This window comes from Annulohypoxylon maeteangense (genome assembly GCF_022496945.1).
Source record: "Annulohypoxylon maeteangense strain CBS 123835 unplaced genomic scaffold GGS22scaffold_12, whole genome shotgun sequence".
Taxonomy (NCBI): domain Eukaryota; kingdom Fungi; phylum Ascomycota; class Sordariomycetes; order Xylariales; family Hypoxylaceae; genus Annulohypoxylon; species Annulohypoxylon maeteangense.
In genome coordinates this window covers 443,317-460,821 of record NW_025953259.1, presented here as the reverse complement: position 1 = coordinate 460,821, position 17,505 = coordinate 443,317, and the positions used below count along the sequence as shown (strand labels likewise).

Genomic DNA, 17,505 nt, shown 5'->3' with positions numbered 1-17,505 from the left:
AGTGGGGCGAATACTCTTCCGGTGACCCACAACATCATTTCGCTAAGTGAAATTTTCACAATGACTCTTACGCCTAGAGTTCTTAAGTGCGAAAAGAATTCGGACTTAACTAATCATTTAGTGAGGCCTTCCGAATTTCTCCTCTCTATCGCAAAGTGTCTAATTAAGGTTAATATGTAAAATGCCTCACGTTAGTAATGAGTCCTCTTCAATTGGATTAAGATGCCGCTTCCAAGGTCTGGCCTGGTAAATCCACTGAGTAAGCGTCTTGTTGGGAAAGGGGGCCGTCCGTGTCTCACTCAATCTTATCTGTGGATCTGATCTAGTCTCACCGCTGATGCGTACACCGAAAGCCTTAGCCGAGGCGGGCATATGGACCGGACTAACTACCTAGGACCTAGGTTATTTTTGTTGAGTCTCTTATAAAATACTGGGAATACCATCTTCTATCGAAAGCATACATACGTGAAGGATGAATTCCCAAAGTTTCAACGATCGTGTGAATGCTTCTCCGCCATCACACGGAGACACTGTAGAAAGTCCCGTTCGAATTGGTGATAAGCCGAGAATGCAGGCTTCCCCCGCACGTCCCCCATCCCCCATCCCCCTATTGGGCGCCATGCTGTACGCCCGACGCCTCTTAACGCCTCTTGATCCATCGATGACGATGTATACCTAGGTAGATACTTCTCTTCTTTGTAAATACGTATTCCTCCCGCCATAGAGTCACAATGGCAGAAAAAGTAGACGTATTGATTTGTGGTGGAGGTTCTGCCGGCCTTTGTGCCGGCGTCTGGCTCGCGCGCTGTGGCGTCTCTTTCCGAATCCTAGAGAAACGGGCTGGAGCCCTCGAGACTGGTCAAGCAGACGGTGTGCAATGTCGGACTGTCGAGATATTCGAGAGTTTCGGGCTTGCGGAGACGCTGCTCAAAGAGGCTTACCACGCCATTGAGGTTGCTTTCTGGGCTCTAGTTACCGATGATAGTGAGTACGGAATCAAGAGGACCAATTATACCGCCGATACGGAACCTGGACTGAGTCACCTACCCCATGTACTCTTGAGCCAAGCTAGGATCAATGAATTGTTGACTCAAGAGATGGAGAGGGCGGCGAAGGGACCGTGTATTGAGTATGGCTATGAGGTTCAGGGGCTAGAGGTTGACAGTGAAAATGTAAGGGATCTTAACGCATATCCTGTTACTGTAAATGCCTCAAAGGATGGATTAGAGAGAGTTTATCGCGCAAAATATGTCCTGGTAAGATGACTCCATGATATTTATATTTCTAAGTAACCCCTGACACCATAGAACAGGGTAGCGATGGGGCTCACAGTGTCATCCGAAAATCACTCGGGTTCAAAATGATCGGAGACTCAAGTGATTCCATTTGGGGCGTCATGGACCTCTATCCGCGAACTACATTCCCCGATATCCGCAAGAAGTGCGTGATTAACTCCAAAGCCGGCAATTTAATGATCATACCGCGTGAAGGAGATTTCCTAGTTCGCTTCTACATCGAGTTGAAAGATGTTGTCGCGAAGGATGTCACGCTCGAGGAACTTCACAACCAGGCCCGTCTCATTTTAGAGCCATACACCTTGGAAGTTGCAGAAACGGTCTGGTGGTCGGCATATGCGATTGGCCAACGCCTCGCCGACCAGTTCCATAAGGACTACCGTGTGTTCCTAAGCGGTGATGCATGTCATACTCATTCCCCTAAGGCAGGTCAGGGGATGAACGTCAGTCTCCAGGACGGTTATAACATCGGCTGGAAGCTATCGGCCGTGCTTCGAAGACAAGCAGTCCCAGAATTACTCGAGACGTACGTCTCGGAGAGACAAAAGATTGCTGGTGAATTGATCGAGTTTGACAGGAACTGGACGAAGCTCTTCTCATCCACGTACCGTCAAGAGCATGGCATCGCGCCAGAGGAGGTTCAGAAGCAATTCAGGTTGGCTGGCCGCTATACCGCAGGCCAGGCGATTCATTATGAGAACTCAATAATCGTCAATGCAGAATTGAGTGACTCTGTCTATGCTACTAGCTTGACTGCTGGAATGAGATTCCCTAGCGCCCAAGTAGTTCGATTAGCCGATGCCCGCACGGTACAGTTAAGCTCAGCTTTAACGACAGATTCCCGGTGGCACGTCGTCGCATTTGCTGGGTATATCAATTCGGAGAATTTGGGGCGGTTGCGGAAAGTAAGAGCTGACTTAACTAGAACCCGTGAAGAATTCTAACCAGAATGGCAGCTTTCAATTGACCTAGGAGCGGTCGTTGACGCCTTCACGCCATCACATGTTGATCGCGACACCATCATAAATCCCATCCTCGTTCTGTCATCAAAGCGAACCGAGATCGAACAAAATTGGATCCCGGACACATTTGCCCCCATCGTGAGCAAGTGGAAGATGAAATGTGAGAAGAAATCTCTCTATCCAAGTATACTTGGCTCTTTGACAGTTACCTACTAACTTTGATCCACATCTCAGCGCTTTTCAAAGTCTTCGTCGACGATGAAGGTTACAATTCACCCCACGGCCACGCGTATGAGAAGTACGGAATAGAGCCGACACGAGGTGCCTTGGTTATCGTTCGACCAGATCAATGTATGTTACCCCTTCTTTTACCCAATCCCGATAAAGTGCTTATATTGGGACAGATATTTCCAAGATATGCTCTCTGTCAGATATCGATGGTGTTATGAACTTTTTCGACAAGTTCATGAAACGGGTAAAGCGTTGAACCAAGTGAGTTTTGGTTCGCTAATCGTACTAATTAGATGCACCTAGTAGCCATAAATTAGGTACTCTAGGGCTGTATTAGTGTTAAACGATTAGCGATCTCTCCGCTAAGATTTTGCTGACTATAGCCCTGGAGCGATTACGATTTAGGGATAATCGCTACAGTCTAGGGAGTTCATCCACTAAAGAAAAACACCTTGCAATGCGAGAGTACGGCGATTCCTAGGCCAGAAGTTTCGCACATCTTAAATCTCCAGGGCTGTTTACGGGCTATCTTCGCACCGCGTGGCATCTTTCTTTAGTGGCTAAGTTCTATGAATTATAGCAGTCATCCACTAAACTCAGCGGACAGATTCACCACATGGGCACCTAAGCATTCCAAGTTACGGGCCATCTAGGTCTCACGTCTTTTATTAGGTGCCTCGGAGCAGCTTAGATCTAGTTGTTTTAGGTACATACTTCAATATTTCAACCAGAATTCTTCATTAGCGAGAATAGTATCTTTATAGAACCATATATCCATAAGACAAATTTTAAATACGAAAATGAATCAATTAGAATTTAGAAATCAATCAAACTTTTATATCCCAACCCAACCCAAACGCCTTCCCTAAAAAACGCGAAATCCGCACTCACCCCCACCCCCCATCTCCTAAGCCCCTAAGAATTAACCTCCGCAAACCAAGTCCTCAGCAACCCCGCCAACGCGCCGGGTAAATCCTCGAGATTATGCACGATAAGATAATACCTAAACGGGAAAGTATCCAGATAAAACTCCGTACGAATCTCATCATTGCCCAGAAACCGGACTTTCTTAAGATTAACCACGCTCTGCTTATCAGAACTTTTCGTCGTGTCGTCCATGATGATGAACACAATCATGATGCGTTCCTCCATCGCTTCGCGGAGCAGGATATTGATGTGTTCGTGAGCCGCGGAGGGGGTGAGGCCGTCGGAGAGGATGAGCGCTAGTTGCCATAGGTCCTCGGAGCCGCGGCTTGTGCTTTGTTGGCGCGCGAGGCGGAAGCGTTCGATTGTTTGTTTGATGAGGAGCTGGATGTCCGTGTAGTCTTGCTGGAACGAGAATTTCTGTAGGACCTTGGCGCCGGCATCGTGGGATGCGAAGGGTTCCGTGAACTCGTGCGCCATGAACACGTTGGCTCCGAAGCCGAGGATGCCGATTTGGCCGACTTCGAGCATAGTCAGAGCGCGTGACACCATGACGAGGGATTCGAGCGCTAATTCGCCGGAGCTAGACTCGCCCATACTCTTGCTATCATCGACGCAGAGCAGGATCTGGTAAGCGCGCTTAGTCGGAATAGCTCTACGCATCCAGATCTTGTCCCTCTTGTAGCTAGAGGCAATGTAGGGAATGATACGCTTGATATTGAGGCGCTTTCCGGTTCGGTAGGATCCAGATAGTTTTGTCGATTGAGACGGTGTCAGAATTAGCCGTAGCTGGGAGGTTAGAGATAGCGAGAGAGGATGAGTTTTGCCTTGGAAAGAGGTCCACTGGTGCATCGCCTGATCAAAATCTCTGAGGTCTGTATTTGGCTCTGACAGGTGAGTAATGGATAATTGTGTGGATGTCTCCAGAATCTCTTCTTCGACTTCTTCTGAAAGTAACTCTCCATCCGTAGGAGGTGTCGTATCTCGGTTGTAAGTACCTTGGTGAGTTGACACTCCGGTAGGCCTATCTTCTTTCTTTGTATCTTGCTGATTTTGATGGTCGAGAGGTTCCGACGTATCCATCTTATCTCCATCAGCGTCGTCCATCTCTATCTCATCCTCAGGGATGATCCGGTCATCTGCAGGTTGATCCTCGTCATCGATTGCCATTGATTCGTCAATTTGTTGTTTCTGTTCCTCATTGGAGGTACCCATCGCTTGAGTATCGGCGGCAGACTCGTCATTCTGAATATGTTGGTACTCTCGAATGGCGGATTCCTGTTCAGCATCTGGCGGTCGTTCTTGGGATTCTTGTTCTTGAGCTTCTTTGATATCCCGCTGCTGTCTATGCCACTTTTCTAGAGCATCTCCAAGAGCCTTAAAAGGTTGAGGTGTTGACGAATCCTTGGCATCGTCGAATTCTGTTTGAGCAGGTTGCTCTTGAGCTTGTGAGACGCTACCCTTCTTACCAGCGGATGTTTCTTGCTCAGCTGCATCTTCGCCCATTTCCCCGTCTTCTCTCTGGGCATTATTGTCTTGCGCGCCATTGGCCTCTTCGGGCTGGTTTGGGTCCTGGTCTTGCCCACCACCCTTCACATCGCTCGGTGCAACGTCCTCATTATTCGCATTAACTTCGTCATTAGACTGCAATCCAGCCATCTCACGTTCCTCCGTTGGGTTTTCCGGTTCCTCGTCAGCGTCCTCGTCCTCCTGGATATTGGCCTCGTCCTTTTCTGCGCTCTCATCTAATTCTTCATTATCATCTCCCGTGTCGGCAGGTACCGTGTCCATCTCAGTGTCTTCGCCATTTTCACTCTCCTGGTCGTTCATCCGTTTCTCATCCGTCTCTTCTTGGTCCACGTCTGATAGTTTATCTAGTTCGTCATCGCTGATTGAAGACATCGAATCATCGTCATTTCCGTCAATATTCATGTCGTCAGGCAACGCCAAGGTATCTTGTTCCTGGACGTTTTGGTCTTGCTTGTTGGTTTCATCCTGTTGTTGGATATCTTCCTCTTCTTCCGCAGCAAGATTTTCATCCATATTTTCATCACCCTGTTCCTCATCTTCTCCAGGTTCGATCTCTTGAGTATCGGGCTGCGCATCAGCGGCTACCTGCTCATCTTTTTTCGGCTGGCCCTTGGTATTATCTCCCTGTTGATCTTTATCCGCTTCTTCTTCGTTTTCTCCGTCCCACATTTTCTCGTCGACGGCTGAAGGATCCAGATCATCGACATCGCCGGCTTCTTCGTCCATCTCATCGCCACTCTCATCTTCGTCACCAGATTTCGAACCGTCCTCTTTGTCGTCGCCGCCATCTATGCTTTCGAGATCACCTTCAAGTTCCTGGTCAGCCATATCGACAGCATCTTTTTCGTCTTCCATATCTTGGCCGGGTTCTTTATTTGGTTCTTGCGCCAACTCAGACAAGTCTTCGTCGGGCTTAATATCCTTACTGATATCCTCGGCGCCCTCTCCATCACCAAGACCAGTACCGCTCTCGAGCTGCCCAGACTCGCCAGATGTTTCGTCGGACTTTTCTTGGGGCGTGCAAAATCCCTGGGACGCGAGTTGAGTAAAGCTCTTGCTCAGTTTATAACCAAGCTTGCAAGCGCTTCCATGGGCACGGGAGAACGCTTTTATCGATTGATTGCAAGTAGCCTGGTACTGGTTTATAATAGGAGCAACGACCGCTATTAACGCCGTCGAGAGGTTGTTGATGGAAGCGTCATCTAAATTAACTTGGCTAAAAAGAGCTAGAATCTCCGAAATAGTTTTGTCAATTTTGTCCATGCGGAGAACTCGCAAAGAGGCAATCATTGTCTCGTTGTATTTGATCAGCCATCCAGTTTCCTCTTGTGAAGTAGGCAATTTGGCGATTGTCTTCTTGAATTGCTCAATGGTAACGAGGACACTATCGCAAAGGTTCTTTACCGCGTTGAGGATTGTATCGATTTGTTTGGTTGCCAAGTGCGAAGTAGACATTGACTGCTCATCAATGATAGTCCAAAGCCGAATTTGCTCAAGCAAGAATGCTAATGTCGGCCATGTTCGACACCCTTCATCCAACTCATCTCGGAATTCGTTGAATGATGAATTGACAGAGGCTTCCAACTGCGACATTTTAAGCGAAGTAAGCCAATTTGGTAGAGTGGGAAGTGAGCTCCATTGGACAGCGAGGTTGCTGATTCTTTCTAACCAGGCATTGAGCAAGTCGAGGATATCCTTGTTGTCGACGTTTCCGAGTTTACTATGTAGCCCAATGAGATGTATACCAACTTTAATGATCTGGACTAGCCAAATTGAAGCCCTCTCGTGATTGCCCGACAGCGTCTTAGTCTTGACTTCGTCGCCTCTTCTTAGGTTGCTAACAGAGTTGATGTGCATTGAACGGGTTGATAATGCGTTGTAGGCGCCAATTGCTTTCGCCAGGTCATGCCTCTGGCCTAGGGTAATATGAATCAACCCCTCAAGTAATCCGACACTCCTATCAATCTCTGCAGCCGTCAGATCATCTGAGTGGTCTTGAGAAGCAGCTCTGACCCGAGGTGCGAGATCAAGCATTTTATGGAAGTAGTAATCTGTCCCTTCATGTCCCTCGAATGATTGCAGATCCAGTGCCTCTGACAAAGCAAGCACCACGGAGAGGGAGTTTTGTCGGGATAGAACATCGGTGCCGAGATTGTATTGAATTCCCATTTGCCTCGCTTCTTTAAGCGTCTCCGCGAATAATTTTCGTTTACGTGACTTCAAATGCTTAATCAAGGCCTTATTCTCCTCGTTAAGGACACCAGGTGTTTCTTTGCGGAGTTCAAGAGCCGACGACTCTAGGTTAGAGAGGAAATCATCAATAGCTTCGCTGGCATCCAGAGAAGTCTCTGGGATTCGACTTAATCTGCTCATAATCTCAGTCGTTTTTTGGACATTGGCCAACCTTCGGTAGTCATCGTTCCAACTAGCAATATTTTGAGAGCACAAGTCAATCGCATTTTGGTCAATAGAAACGGTCTTTGCCTGGATATCCGCGGGTGCAGTTTCGCCAAGAGTTTCGTCCGGCAAGCCACCTTCAATGATCGGCTTCATAGGCTGACCAAGCACTTCCCTGAATTTTCGCACAATTCTAAAAAGTTTTTGGTGAGACTTGCGGGCGCTTTCTCGTAATGCAGCGATGTTCGTGTCTTTCCAGCTTGCTAAGAGGAGAACATCTTTCATCTTCTTCTCGAGGGGAGTTCTACCAGTGCGTATTCGATCCTCGACAGACTTCGTATACCTTGAGTAAAAGGTTATAAAGTTTTGAAGGCCATCCCGTATTACCGACATCGACGGGTAATCTGTTGCGAGTAGCTGTAGTTGCTTGTGGAGTTGCTTAAGAAGTTTAAGTCGGCTAGCAAATTGTCCAACGGCTGCAGACGAAAAGTAAACTTCTAATTCATTAAGAAGGCCGGCACCATGTTGCGAAAGATCCTCCCCAGCTTGAGCTAGGGTTAATGGTACGGCGATGATAGCCTGGTAAGCAATAAACCACCAGGAACTGGCATCTTCTTCGCTTTTCTTGACTTCCATATCAAATAATTTGCCCCATGTAGAAAGCTCAAGACGTCGCCAACTAACAAGTAAATCTGTCAATTGGTTGTACAACGTCAACACGCCATACGTTTTACTAGCCCAGCCACCAAATTGCCATTCATAGACAAAGGCATGGAGCTGCTCAACCTTCGATATCATTGCGGCTAGTGGGTCAGAATGTCCAAGTTGGAGAACTTTGTCGCACGACGCCACCACATCAATCAGTGGCTGCAGATGGCCAATCTCGTCAACCTTTTGAAGCTGGCGAAAGCTAGCACGGATTTCATTAACTAAAATGACAAGTTTCCGTGCCTCGGGAAGATTGCGATCCGTGTAGAAGTTATAGTCGGCCGAACAAGTATTGGAACTTATTTCTTGTAACTTCTCATCTAGAGCTAAGAATGTAGCTGGGAGTAGATCCTTATCCTCTATATTACGGTCGATGTTAGCTGACGCTTTGGTAGCAAGCAGCTTATTGAGGCTCATGATGCTCTCAGGTGCGTCTCGCGGTGCGAGGAAAATGTCTTTATGCACCTTCGCCAACTTAATAGCTAGCGCTCGAGCGTCGCCTATCTTGGGTTTCGTCGCCTGGTGATTCTCGTCATCGCCCTCGAAACTTGGGAACAGCTCATCAAACTCTTCTTGTTCTGCTGCCTCTTCCTCAGTCATACCACCCCGGTAGCGATACCAACTTTGCTTTGACTCTTCAGCTTTCTTGTCTGCTTCAAGCTTCTGTGCCCATTGGTCGTACAACGAATGGATCGCTTGAAATGTACTTTGTTTGATCGTCTCTAGTCCACGCAAGCCTTCTACAGCCGTAACCATGCTAGCATAATTGATAATCTCAAAGCTGTGAGATGAGATTGATGGGGTCGCTGAGACCTCAAGTTTTCCGCCGAGGAAAGGTGATATACTGAGCAATGTTCTTGACGACGAATTCTGACTTGAACTTTGAGAACTGGCCTCTTGTGCTAGATACAGTCCGAGTTCCAGACAACGGATCATGTTGATAACAGGCATGACAATATCATCATATGCGCGATACTTCTGGCTCAAGCGGAACCCGATCCTTGACACGTTCTCATGAATGACATGCAATTGTTGCGTGGCCACGTCCGAGCCTGAACAATGTTGAACGAGAAGTGGACCAATATCTAGGTTGAGAATAGCATTCAATAAACTCTTGAATTCCGCTTGAATTTTCGGAAGCTCAGAATCATCAGGGCGATACACAGCTTCAACGGCGCTAGGGGAAGGTCCCAAAGCTGCAATCTCCTCTTCTATTAATTCGCATCGGAGACTTGTAGATTGGCCCGTGCTGAATTTCTCAAATTGTCGTAGTGATTCGAGCTTCTCTTGCAAGTCTCGTAGGAGTTCTTCGTAACTTTCTAATTCTAGTTGCGGACGTAATTGCGGATCATACGCCTTGTCGGGGACGAAGAGTTTGATTAAGGCCTGGGAAAAATGAACCCAGGCAATTGCGAGGAAAGCGCGGCGATTTGTAGAATCTCTAGATCCAATCCAGTACGCGAGAGCGGGAATCAAATGGTCAGTAGCAATCTGAGATTCGACATGTCTCAACATATCGGGTACAAGCCTAGAGACATCATCCGATAAATCAAAAGGCCTATCCGGTGTGGCGTATGCGTTGCGAATCGAGCTGAATTTCGTGGCTAACAATGGATCATAAACGTTCATTACGTCCATCATGAGTTGCCAGAGTACTTCGGTAAATTTATCAAGCCTATCAGCCACGATCGCCTCTGTATTTGCGCAGACTTGTTTTGCTAGGATTGGTAATTCTGCTTCGAGAGAGGCCAAGGAAATGAGGTTCGTTGAGTCGACGGCCTCAATCTGAGATATGATCTTTGCAGAGAGATTCTCGTCCCAGTGCTGCTGATGGCTGTCGTCGCTAGATAGATTCTCCATTGATAAGAGGAGCTTCGACGTATCAGAGGCACCATTGACACGCATCTGGGTGACAAGTGGAATAGCAGATAGTAAGGCCATCTCATTTGACGATTGTGGCGGGTCGACATGGCGTGACATGCAATCGAGCACGACTATTTGTCTCATGGTTTCGAATTGGGCGGCCATGAATGGGAGGACTGGAGCGTCGTTGTCGCTTAGCTTGCTCAGAAGCTGGTCAATCTCGAGCTTCAACGCCGCCAAGAGATCTTCTACGTTGAGTCCCCCTAGCCTAATAAGTCGATATACCTTGATGAAGGAGTCGATTGTTTTAGCCAGATCATACGGCGTAGCTTTTGGCTGCCATTTGACCATGTCGAACTGGGAAGCCAGCTGCTCCATGCGGCAGATATTGTCCAAGAGTGGCTTATTGCCGATTGGGATTGGCCTCAAGACCTTCCAAAGGGCCTCCATGCTTAGGCCCGTTGACAACTTGAATCCGGAAACAAAGCATTCATCCAATCCCTTGAGAATACGTGAAGCTAATTCAGGTGTCTGGCCACTTGTAGGACTAGACATATAGCCGGCAAGGCCATTTGATACGATGCTCAAATGAGCTTGGAAAGACGCTTCGTCGAATTGAGGAGCAGTAAGATATCCAATCGTCCTCTTCCAGTAATGAATAAGATCTCGACAGAAGTATTTTAGATCCTAGGCTTATTAGCATTTATAGAATCCATATTTGAATTGGCTGATACTCACTTTCCACGAGCCTGGATTCAAGAAAAAGGGGCGCAAAAATGAATCCATTTCTTGCAGGACGCCCAGGGCGAACTTGGCAGCCCCGACGGTGGAATCCTTCGATACAGCAGCAACACTACCAGAAACAAGTGAACGCTGGAACCGATTTAGTTGCGATATCTGTCTACCGGCTCCGCGAGTCTTTTCTATCTCTACTTGATTCGAAGCTTGGATAATGTCAATATATATCTCATAGCAAGCAGCTAGCCAGTACGGAAGCTGAGATGATTGCCCCTGAAGTAGCGGGATCATCGCCGAATTTTGCAAGGGATGTATTGGCTGAAGAACCGTTAGTTACTAGGTAGTTTGTTTAATGGGTTGACACAAGAATACTCACCTGCATGTTTTCAAGACCAGGCGCTATAGTCGACAGTGATCCATACAAATGGCGGAGGGCATTTTGGACGTCGGTCATGACAGGTGACTTGGGGAATGAGCTGTCTGCATTTTGAATGACTTGGAAACTATCCCTGAACTTTCCATGCAAAGGTAGATCATTCAAAGATATAGAATCCACGGCTACGGATCGTAATATTGTTCCGTAGTTCGCATCAATGGACGATGCCGAAAAAAGTAGTTCATATCTTTTCAAACTCGACTCTACTTCAGCAACCCGACTTCTCCAGGCTGCCGGAACTGAGTTGTATGGCTCGACGTAAATCTCAATTGCGCGATTCCTCATTGCTCGTGAGAGTTCTCCGTAGCGGGGGTCTACAGTTAAAAATACCCTAAAATCAGGATGTGGCTTGATAACTCGGGGTTCACCATTCGGACCACAATGTTCATTGATGATCAAATGACCATCTGGTTCGAGCAGGGAGTTCAACCGGTCGAGGACAGATGCACTGCAAAGATTTGCATTGTCGAGAACAAGCCAATGGCCTTTCTGAAGAGCTTGGACAATTATCCCGTCTAACCATTCAAATCTGGGATTTGTGATGCCGCCAGGTTTTTGAAGAAGTGTACGCACATTGGAAAGCATGGCTGCTAGCTCTGTATCTGCTGAGATCTGACTTTGGAGATTTTCAATATGGCACAACAGGCCTTGGCGCTCATTGACCTGGTCCGTCATAGAGGTAAGGAAAGTCAACAAATCGACTGCGGAGCCTGGGACACCTTCAACCAAGGAACCCACAGTTGACAACTGTAAAGCCTCCTTAAGCTCATTCACTGCAGTGTTAATATCGCGCATAGGGTCGGATTGTTCAAACCCTCCGACGAGATCCATCGCATCTATGTCGGCATTCATAGGGAATGTAACAAGTGGTTTACCAGACGATGCAGCAATGTGCTGTAAGAGCATTGACTTTCCACTTCCCGACGGTCCTACAAGGATACACGGGATATTTTGCTTAATGCATATCAAAATAGATTCCATCTCCATGAGCCGAGGTATAATATCCATGCTAGGAAATTGTGAAGGCTGAACGAGCTCGTTCCGCCGCATCAGTGCGAGTCCAACTTGAAATGAGGAGGAGCACATGTTATGATATAGTTGGTGGCCTTTCGGTGGCACCTCGAATGCTTCAGTGAAAAGGTTATCTACCTCGAGTCTGTCCCTCTCTGTCCGGAAGCGTTGCCGAATTGCTATGTTTAGAAAATCATCGACCTTGCCAGTGCCAAGCAATGGGTCAGGAGAAGTGAGGAGATGTAGCCACCGCAGAGTATCACGGAGATTGAATTCCCATGGACTACCTTGGGACCCAAAAGCTCTCTCGATAAAAATGCGCGTTTCAATGTTAGAGATGAAATTAATCATTCGTCGAACAGTCTCAGCGGGAATCGTTGGGAAGTTGTGTTGGGCAATCAGCAAGAGATCCTCTTCGCTGAATACATCAGCATACACGACGATGAACCGGTTAACAAAGGAGCTAGGTAACCCTTTTCTTCCTCCGCCTTGATGATGTGGATTCTGCGCCGCGAAAAGGCGAAAGTCTGGATGTCTCTTGAAGACCTGGTCGAGCTCAGAAACGTAGACTTCTCCTCGATGATCGAGACAGGCATTCAACCCTTCTAATACAGACTGCGATGCCAAATTCATCTCATCTAGAAGAACCCATTCTCCATTCTGCATGGCACGGAGAAACGGTGCATCTCTCCACGCAAAGTGGCCGGCTTCGGCTCCCTCGACAGGTACATCAGTTCCAAAAAGATCCATAAGATCAGTTTGGTCAGAAAGGTTGATTCTTGTTAAAGGTCGCCCACATGCTCGGGCAAGAGCACTAACAAGTGTCGTTTTCCCTACACCTGGGCTACCTTCTAAGAGAATGGGCTTTTGAACCTGCAAGGCCCTAATGATTCTCATCGCATTGAGCTTGGTAGTAGGTGCATGTAAAGCGAACCCTGTTTCAAAGTTCTCATTGGCAGTTCGTTCAATTGAAAAGCCACCAATCTGCAGTTCGTTATCTTTAATGATTAATTCCAGTGGCGCTCGGTAAACCATTGTTGCATCGCGCCCAAGAAGTTCACTCAGCTTATCTAAACATTTTTGTCGTTGGGTGTCCATGCTTTTAGGATCGATCGCAATTAATGCAGATGGGTTTGCGCCAAGAGTATCGATGAAAACAGTTGCCGCGCCATGAATCACCGAAGATGCCACATCTTGACCGGGATTTTCGTTGACGAACTTAACCCAGACTAGGATATCTCTAATTGAGAAGGCAGTTGAAGCTGTAGACCGAAAATTCTGACCAAACCAATAAGAGAACTCAACGATAACCCTGGAGCAAGATTGAAGCCCGGGCTTGAGTTTCGAGGAGACAATTTGAAGCACATCTTCGTTTTGCGATAATGACGGAACCCATATTTCGGTAAACCGATTTCTCAGTGCTAGTGAAAGCTCTTTCTTGCCGAAATCGCCACCAGGGTTCATAGTTGCCAGAAACTGGAAACCGTCAGACGCTTTGACAAAAGAATCGTCAATACCCTTTTCTGCAAGGAGTAACGAGCGCTGAGGCTCCAGTACAGAGTTTAGTCTCTCCAAAACAGAATCATCTGCCAGAGATATTTCATCAAGAAGAAAGAATTGGCCATCTCTCATAGCATGAACCAAACTTCCGTCGGCCCATTCAAAAAGAGCTTTACTCTTGATTTCGTTATCGGAAATTCTATGCTGTAAATCAAGGGGTATCCTGGATCGAGTTGATTCATCTAAGGCGTGGTACTTCTCCAATAAGAGTTCTAAGCTGTCTTCCGCACCCTGTCCAAGCTGCTGCAGAACATTGATGAGGTCCTGGGTTAACACATCCGCAATAGCACCTCGGTTCCTAATTGGTCGTTGGGATCCGATGAGGTCGCCCGTTTCGGTATTCTGGTGAGCATTGACGATATGGAGTTCCTTGCCAAGAGATTCGGCAAGAAGTTGGCAGACCGTCGTTTTGCCACAACCAGTCTCTCCAACCAGAAGTACTGGCTCGTTATGACGAAGTGCACTTGCGACAAGGACATACAGGCGGCGCATAGCATGAGTCCATACTACACCCTGGCCGTTGTTGGGCGGCTGTGTTCGGAGATATGGCGAATTATGAATATCGTAGAGCTGGGTTTGGTCGATCTTGACTTTGAAAACGGTCTCGATAACTTTCTTGACAGCAAGCCTCTCTTCCTCATTTCGAACTCGCTCGGCAAGAAGCATAAATCCGTTAACTGCGATTTCTTCTCTGGTCTCAGCCCCTCTCAGAGCCCATCTGAAAAGATCTCTCAATGTTGCAAAGCTGTCCTTATTCTCGAACAGTCGACTCATCTGCCGTAGCCTTGAGAGCTCCTTATATACATTAACAATCCTCTTGCAATCGGAGGGAGCAGTGTATAAACTACGCTTCTGTAGAATTATCTCGAGTTCGTCTTCTGGGATGTCGTCGAAGTGAAGCTCGAGGAATCGGTTGCGAAAGGCACGAGAAAGAACTTTTCGACCCCCATATAAACCGGGTGGGTTTTGAGTCGCGAATAACATGAAGTTTTCATGAGGGCGCACAACTTCCTGCGTCTCTGGGATAAGCAATTCACGATTGTCATCGAGGAGACGGTTCAGCGCTTCTAAAACATCAGTTGGCGCAAGATTAAGCTCATCGAGCACAATCCAATGTCCTTGTCGCAGAGCCTGTACTAGCAGGCCTTCCTGGAAACGTAACTTGCCATCAGCATCAGAGACATAGGTTCCGAGATATTCTTGGAGGTCGGTATGCTCGTGGTTATTTATTCGCACAAATTTGTTCCCGCTAAAATTCGCAAGATATTCGATCATGCTCGTCTTTCCTGCAGATGTGGGGCCCTGAATAAGAATCGGAAAACGCCTAGTCGATGTAGCCCTTACTAGATTCAGGAGATTACGCTCGATGTAAGGCGTGATGATATAGTCAGTTCGATCAATAATAGCTTCATCTCCCTGGAGTAGCCAGTACTGGCGGTCTTTATTCTTGTTCACGAACTTGACGTATTGTTTTCCGTCATTAGGGTGTCTAGGAGGTTGCGAGAGCAATGACCTAGCACCACCATGCTTGTCAAGTAGGTGATGGTGGATCAGTGGGACAAGTGTCTCCTCGGAGGCTCTGTCTAGTAATGTCAAGAAACCCATTGAGAAACCCTCATATAGGGCTCGTCGGAGACCATAAAATGGAGAAACATCATTAACGTAGCTCAAAACACGAGTTAATGTTCGCAAGCTGAAATGAGGTACTTCATTAGCCCCATCGACCAAACGTTTCTCCTCTGCTCTCGTTTTGGTGTTCAGATAAAGCCTAGCAATGTCGTCGGCTGCTTGCTCGTCCTTCGCACTTTTTCCACTAAGGTAGGCTTTAATGATAGTGAGAAGATCCTTCAGGTCCTTATCTGGGCTACTGACGTAGAATTCTGTGAACCGTGATCTGAGGCCAATTGGAAGGTCTCGTTTACCAATATCTGTTGCTGGATTCATGGCCCCAAATATACGGAAATCTGGGTGCGCTTTAACACGTTCAATATCGCCAGTCTCCGACAGGAGGATTGATGGTTCATCATTGGGACCTGAAGAAAGCAAATCTGCTATACTTTCCAGAGTATCTGGCGAGGCCAGGTTTATTTCATCCAATAATACCCAGTCTCCATTTCTTGCGGCTTTCACAATATTACCCTCAACGAATGCGAATGCAAAGCTCCCCGAGCCCCCTGATATTTGTACGTCAAATTGATCCAGGCTCTTAGAAAAGGCTTCCCATCGTGGTTTCAAGTCAATCAACGATTGTAATCTTGATACTACTTTGCGTCTCTTCGCAGCCGGCCCGCCGTCAGGGTCTTCGTTACTACGAGCTTCAGCTTGAGCCTGAAGGTCGCCAACAATTTTATTGAACATCTTTGGCGCTTCTCTCCAGAGCTTGGATACCCTTGTCCATTGTCCTTTGGCGGTACATTTTCCGATCTGCTCCATATACTTCTGGTTTTTTGAAGCAGAAATTCCGGTTGATGCGAATAGATCTTCGAACTCTTCCTTTAGAGGGACAGCCAAACTTCGCGCATTTATCGGCTTGAAACCTCCGAGAAGGTCGCCAACTTCGCTTTGCTGTGATAAGTTCACGGCCACTAGCTTATGGCCAAGAGATTCAGCAAGTTGCTGAATGACGGTTGTCTTTCCAATACCAGTTTCACCTACGAGAAGTACTGGCTCACGCAGTTTGACAGCCATTGAAATCTGCTCGAGTAGTCTCCTGGAATGACTGGTGCTAGCGAAGGGTTTCTTGGATTTTACTATTCTATTCGCATATTTCCTTCTAGTCAACATGACCCTTCCGATTTTAAGATTGCTAGGGCTTTCGTCTATCTGCGGGACATGAGCTTTGAGATAATGCTCCATGAGTTGTTTAGATAGGTGCATCTCTTCCGCAATACAATTGACAAGAGCAGCTCTTGCTTCCGGTTTGGGGAGGTTGCCGCAGAAGCAATCGGCCGCATCCATGAACATCCAATCTCTTGTTGTTTCATTTATGGGTTCATCACCAGTCTTGCAGCCCGATGCCACCAAGGTTTCTTGAAGACGTCGGCACCACTTTAAAACATCCCTAGGCGTAACTGATCGTTCCACGGTGCTTCGTCCAGCACTAGTCGTTAGTGAGAAATTTGAAAGTCTCTTGTAGACTGACATTATTGTAGGCGTGTATTTGTGTAGTAGAGGATAGCTTCCAACGATGATCTGCTCAAGTTCGGAAGGCGGAGGAATCTTTACGCTCGACAAGTGCCAAAACCGTTGGCCTAGCATACTAGGAAGATTTTCGTGCCCATTCATCCCTCGAGTAGTTCGAACAGTTGCAAATAATCGGAAACTACTTGGAGCTTCCACAGTTTCTCCGCGGCTAGGAATCAAAAGTTTTCCATGCTCAACCAGTGGCAGCAGAGTGCTCATAACCTCATTTGGAGCCCTGTCCAGGTCCTCAATTAGGACCCATCGACCCTCGCGGACTGCTGTAGTAAGGACGCCTGGCCTCCACGAAAATGAGCCAGGTTTGGAACCGGTAGAATATAATCCAATGAGCATTTTGGCGTCGGTCTGCTCGTTAAGGTGTAATGTCACCAAACTGGACTCCATGTCGAGTTCGCGGGCAAGTTCATGCACAACGGATGTCTTCCCAGATCCAGGCAATCCATGCAGAAGTATTGGGCCTGCTTTTTGGAGATTCTGAGCGAGATTTTCTAGATTATTTAAGGTGGTTTGGGTGTAGACCAGACTAGAAGGTAGACGAGGTTCGCCATTGGGTCGGGGAAGAATTGTTGCATTATACTGGGCAACCAACTTAGTGAATTTCTGGATAGGCAATGACTCCCCGGTGAATTTATCGAATTCGGCCTGTAAC

At 47.2% G+C, this 17,505-nt stretch overlaps 1 protein-coding gene across 1 annotated transcript; it reads left to right on the top strand.

Annotated features, from left to right (window-relative positions):
* The first annotated feature begins 669 nt into the window (after positions 1 to 669).
* Positions 670 to 3,055, top strand: GGS22DRAFT_30926 (FAD binding domain-containing protein). The gene is made up of 4 exons (XM_047966769.1): positions 670 to 1,256; positions 1,313 to 2,200; positions 2,252 to 2,417; positions 2,492 to 3,055. Exons 1-4 carry the CDS (start codon positions 732 to 734, stop codon positions 2,704 to 2,706), a joined length of 1,794 nt encoding a protein of 597 aa, XP_047817283.1. The 5' UTR covers positions 670 to 731; the 3' UTR covers positions 2,707 to 3,055.
* Positions 3,056 to 17,505: the final 14,450 nt, after the last annotated feature.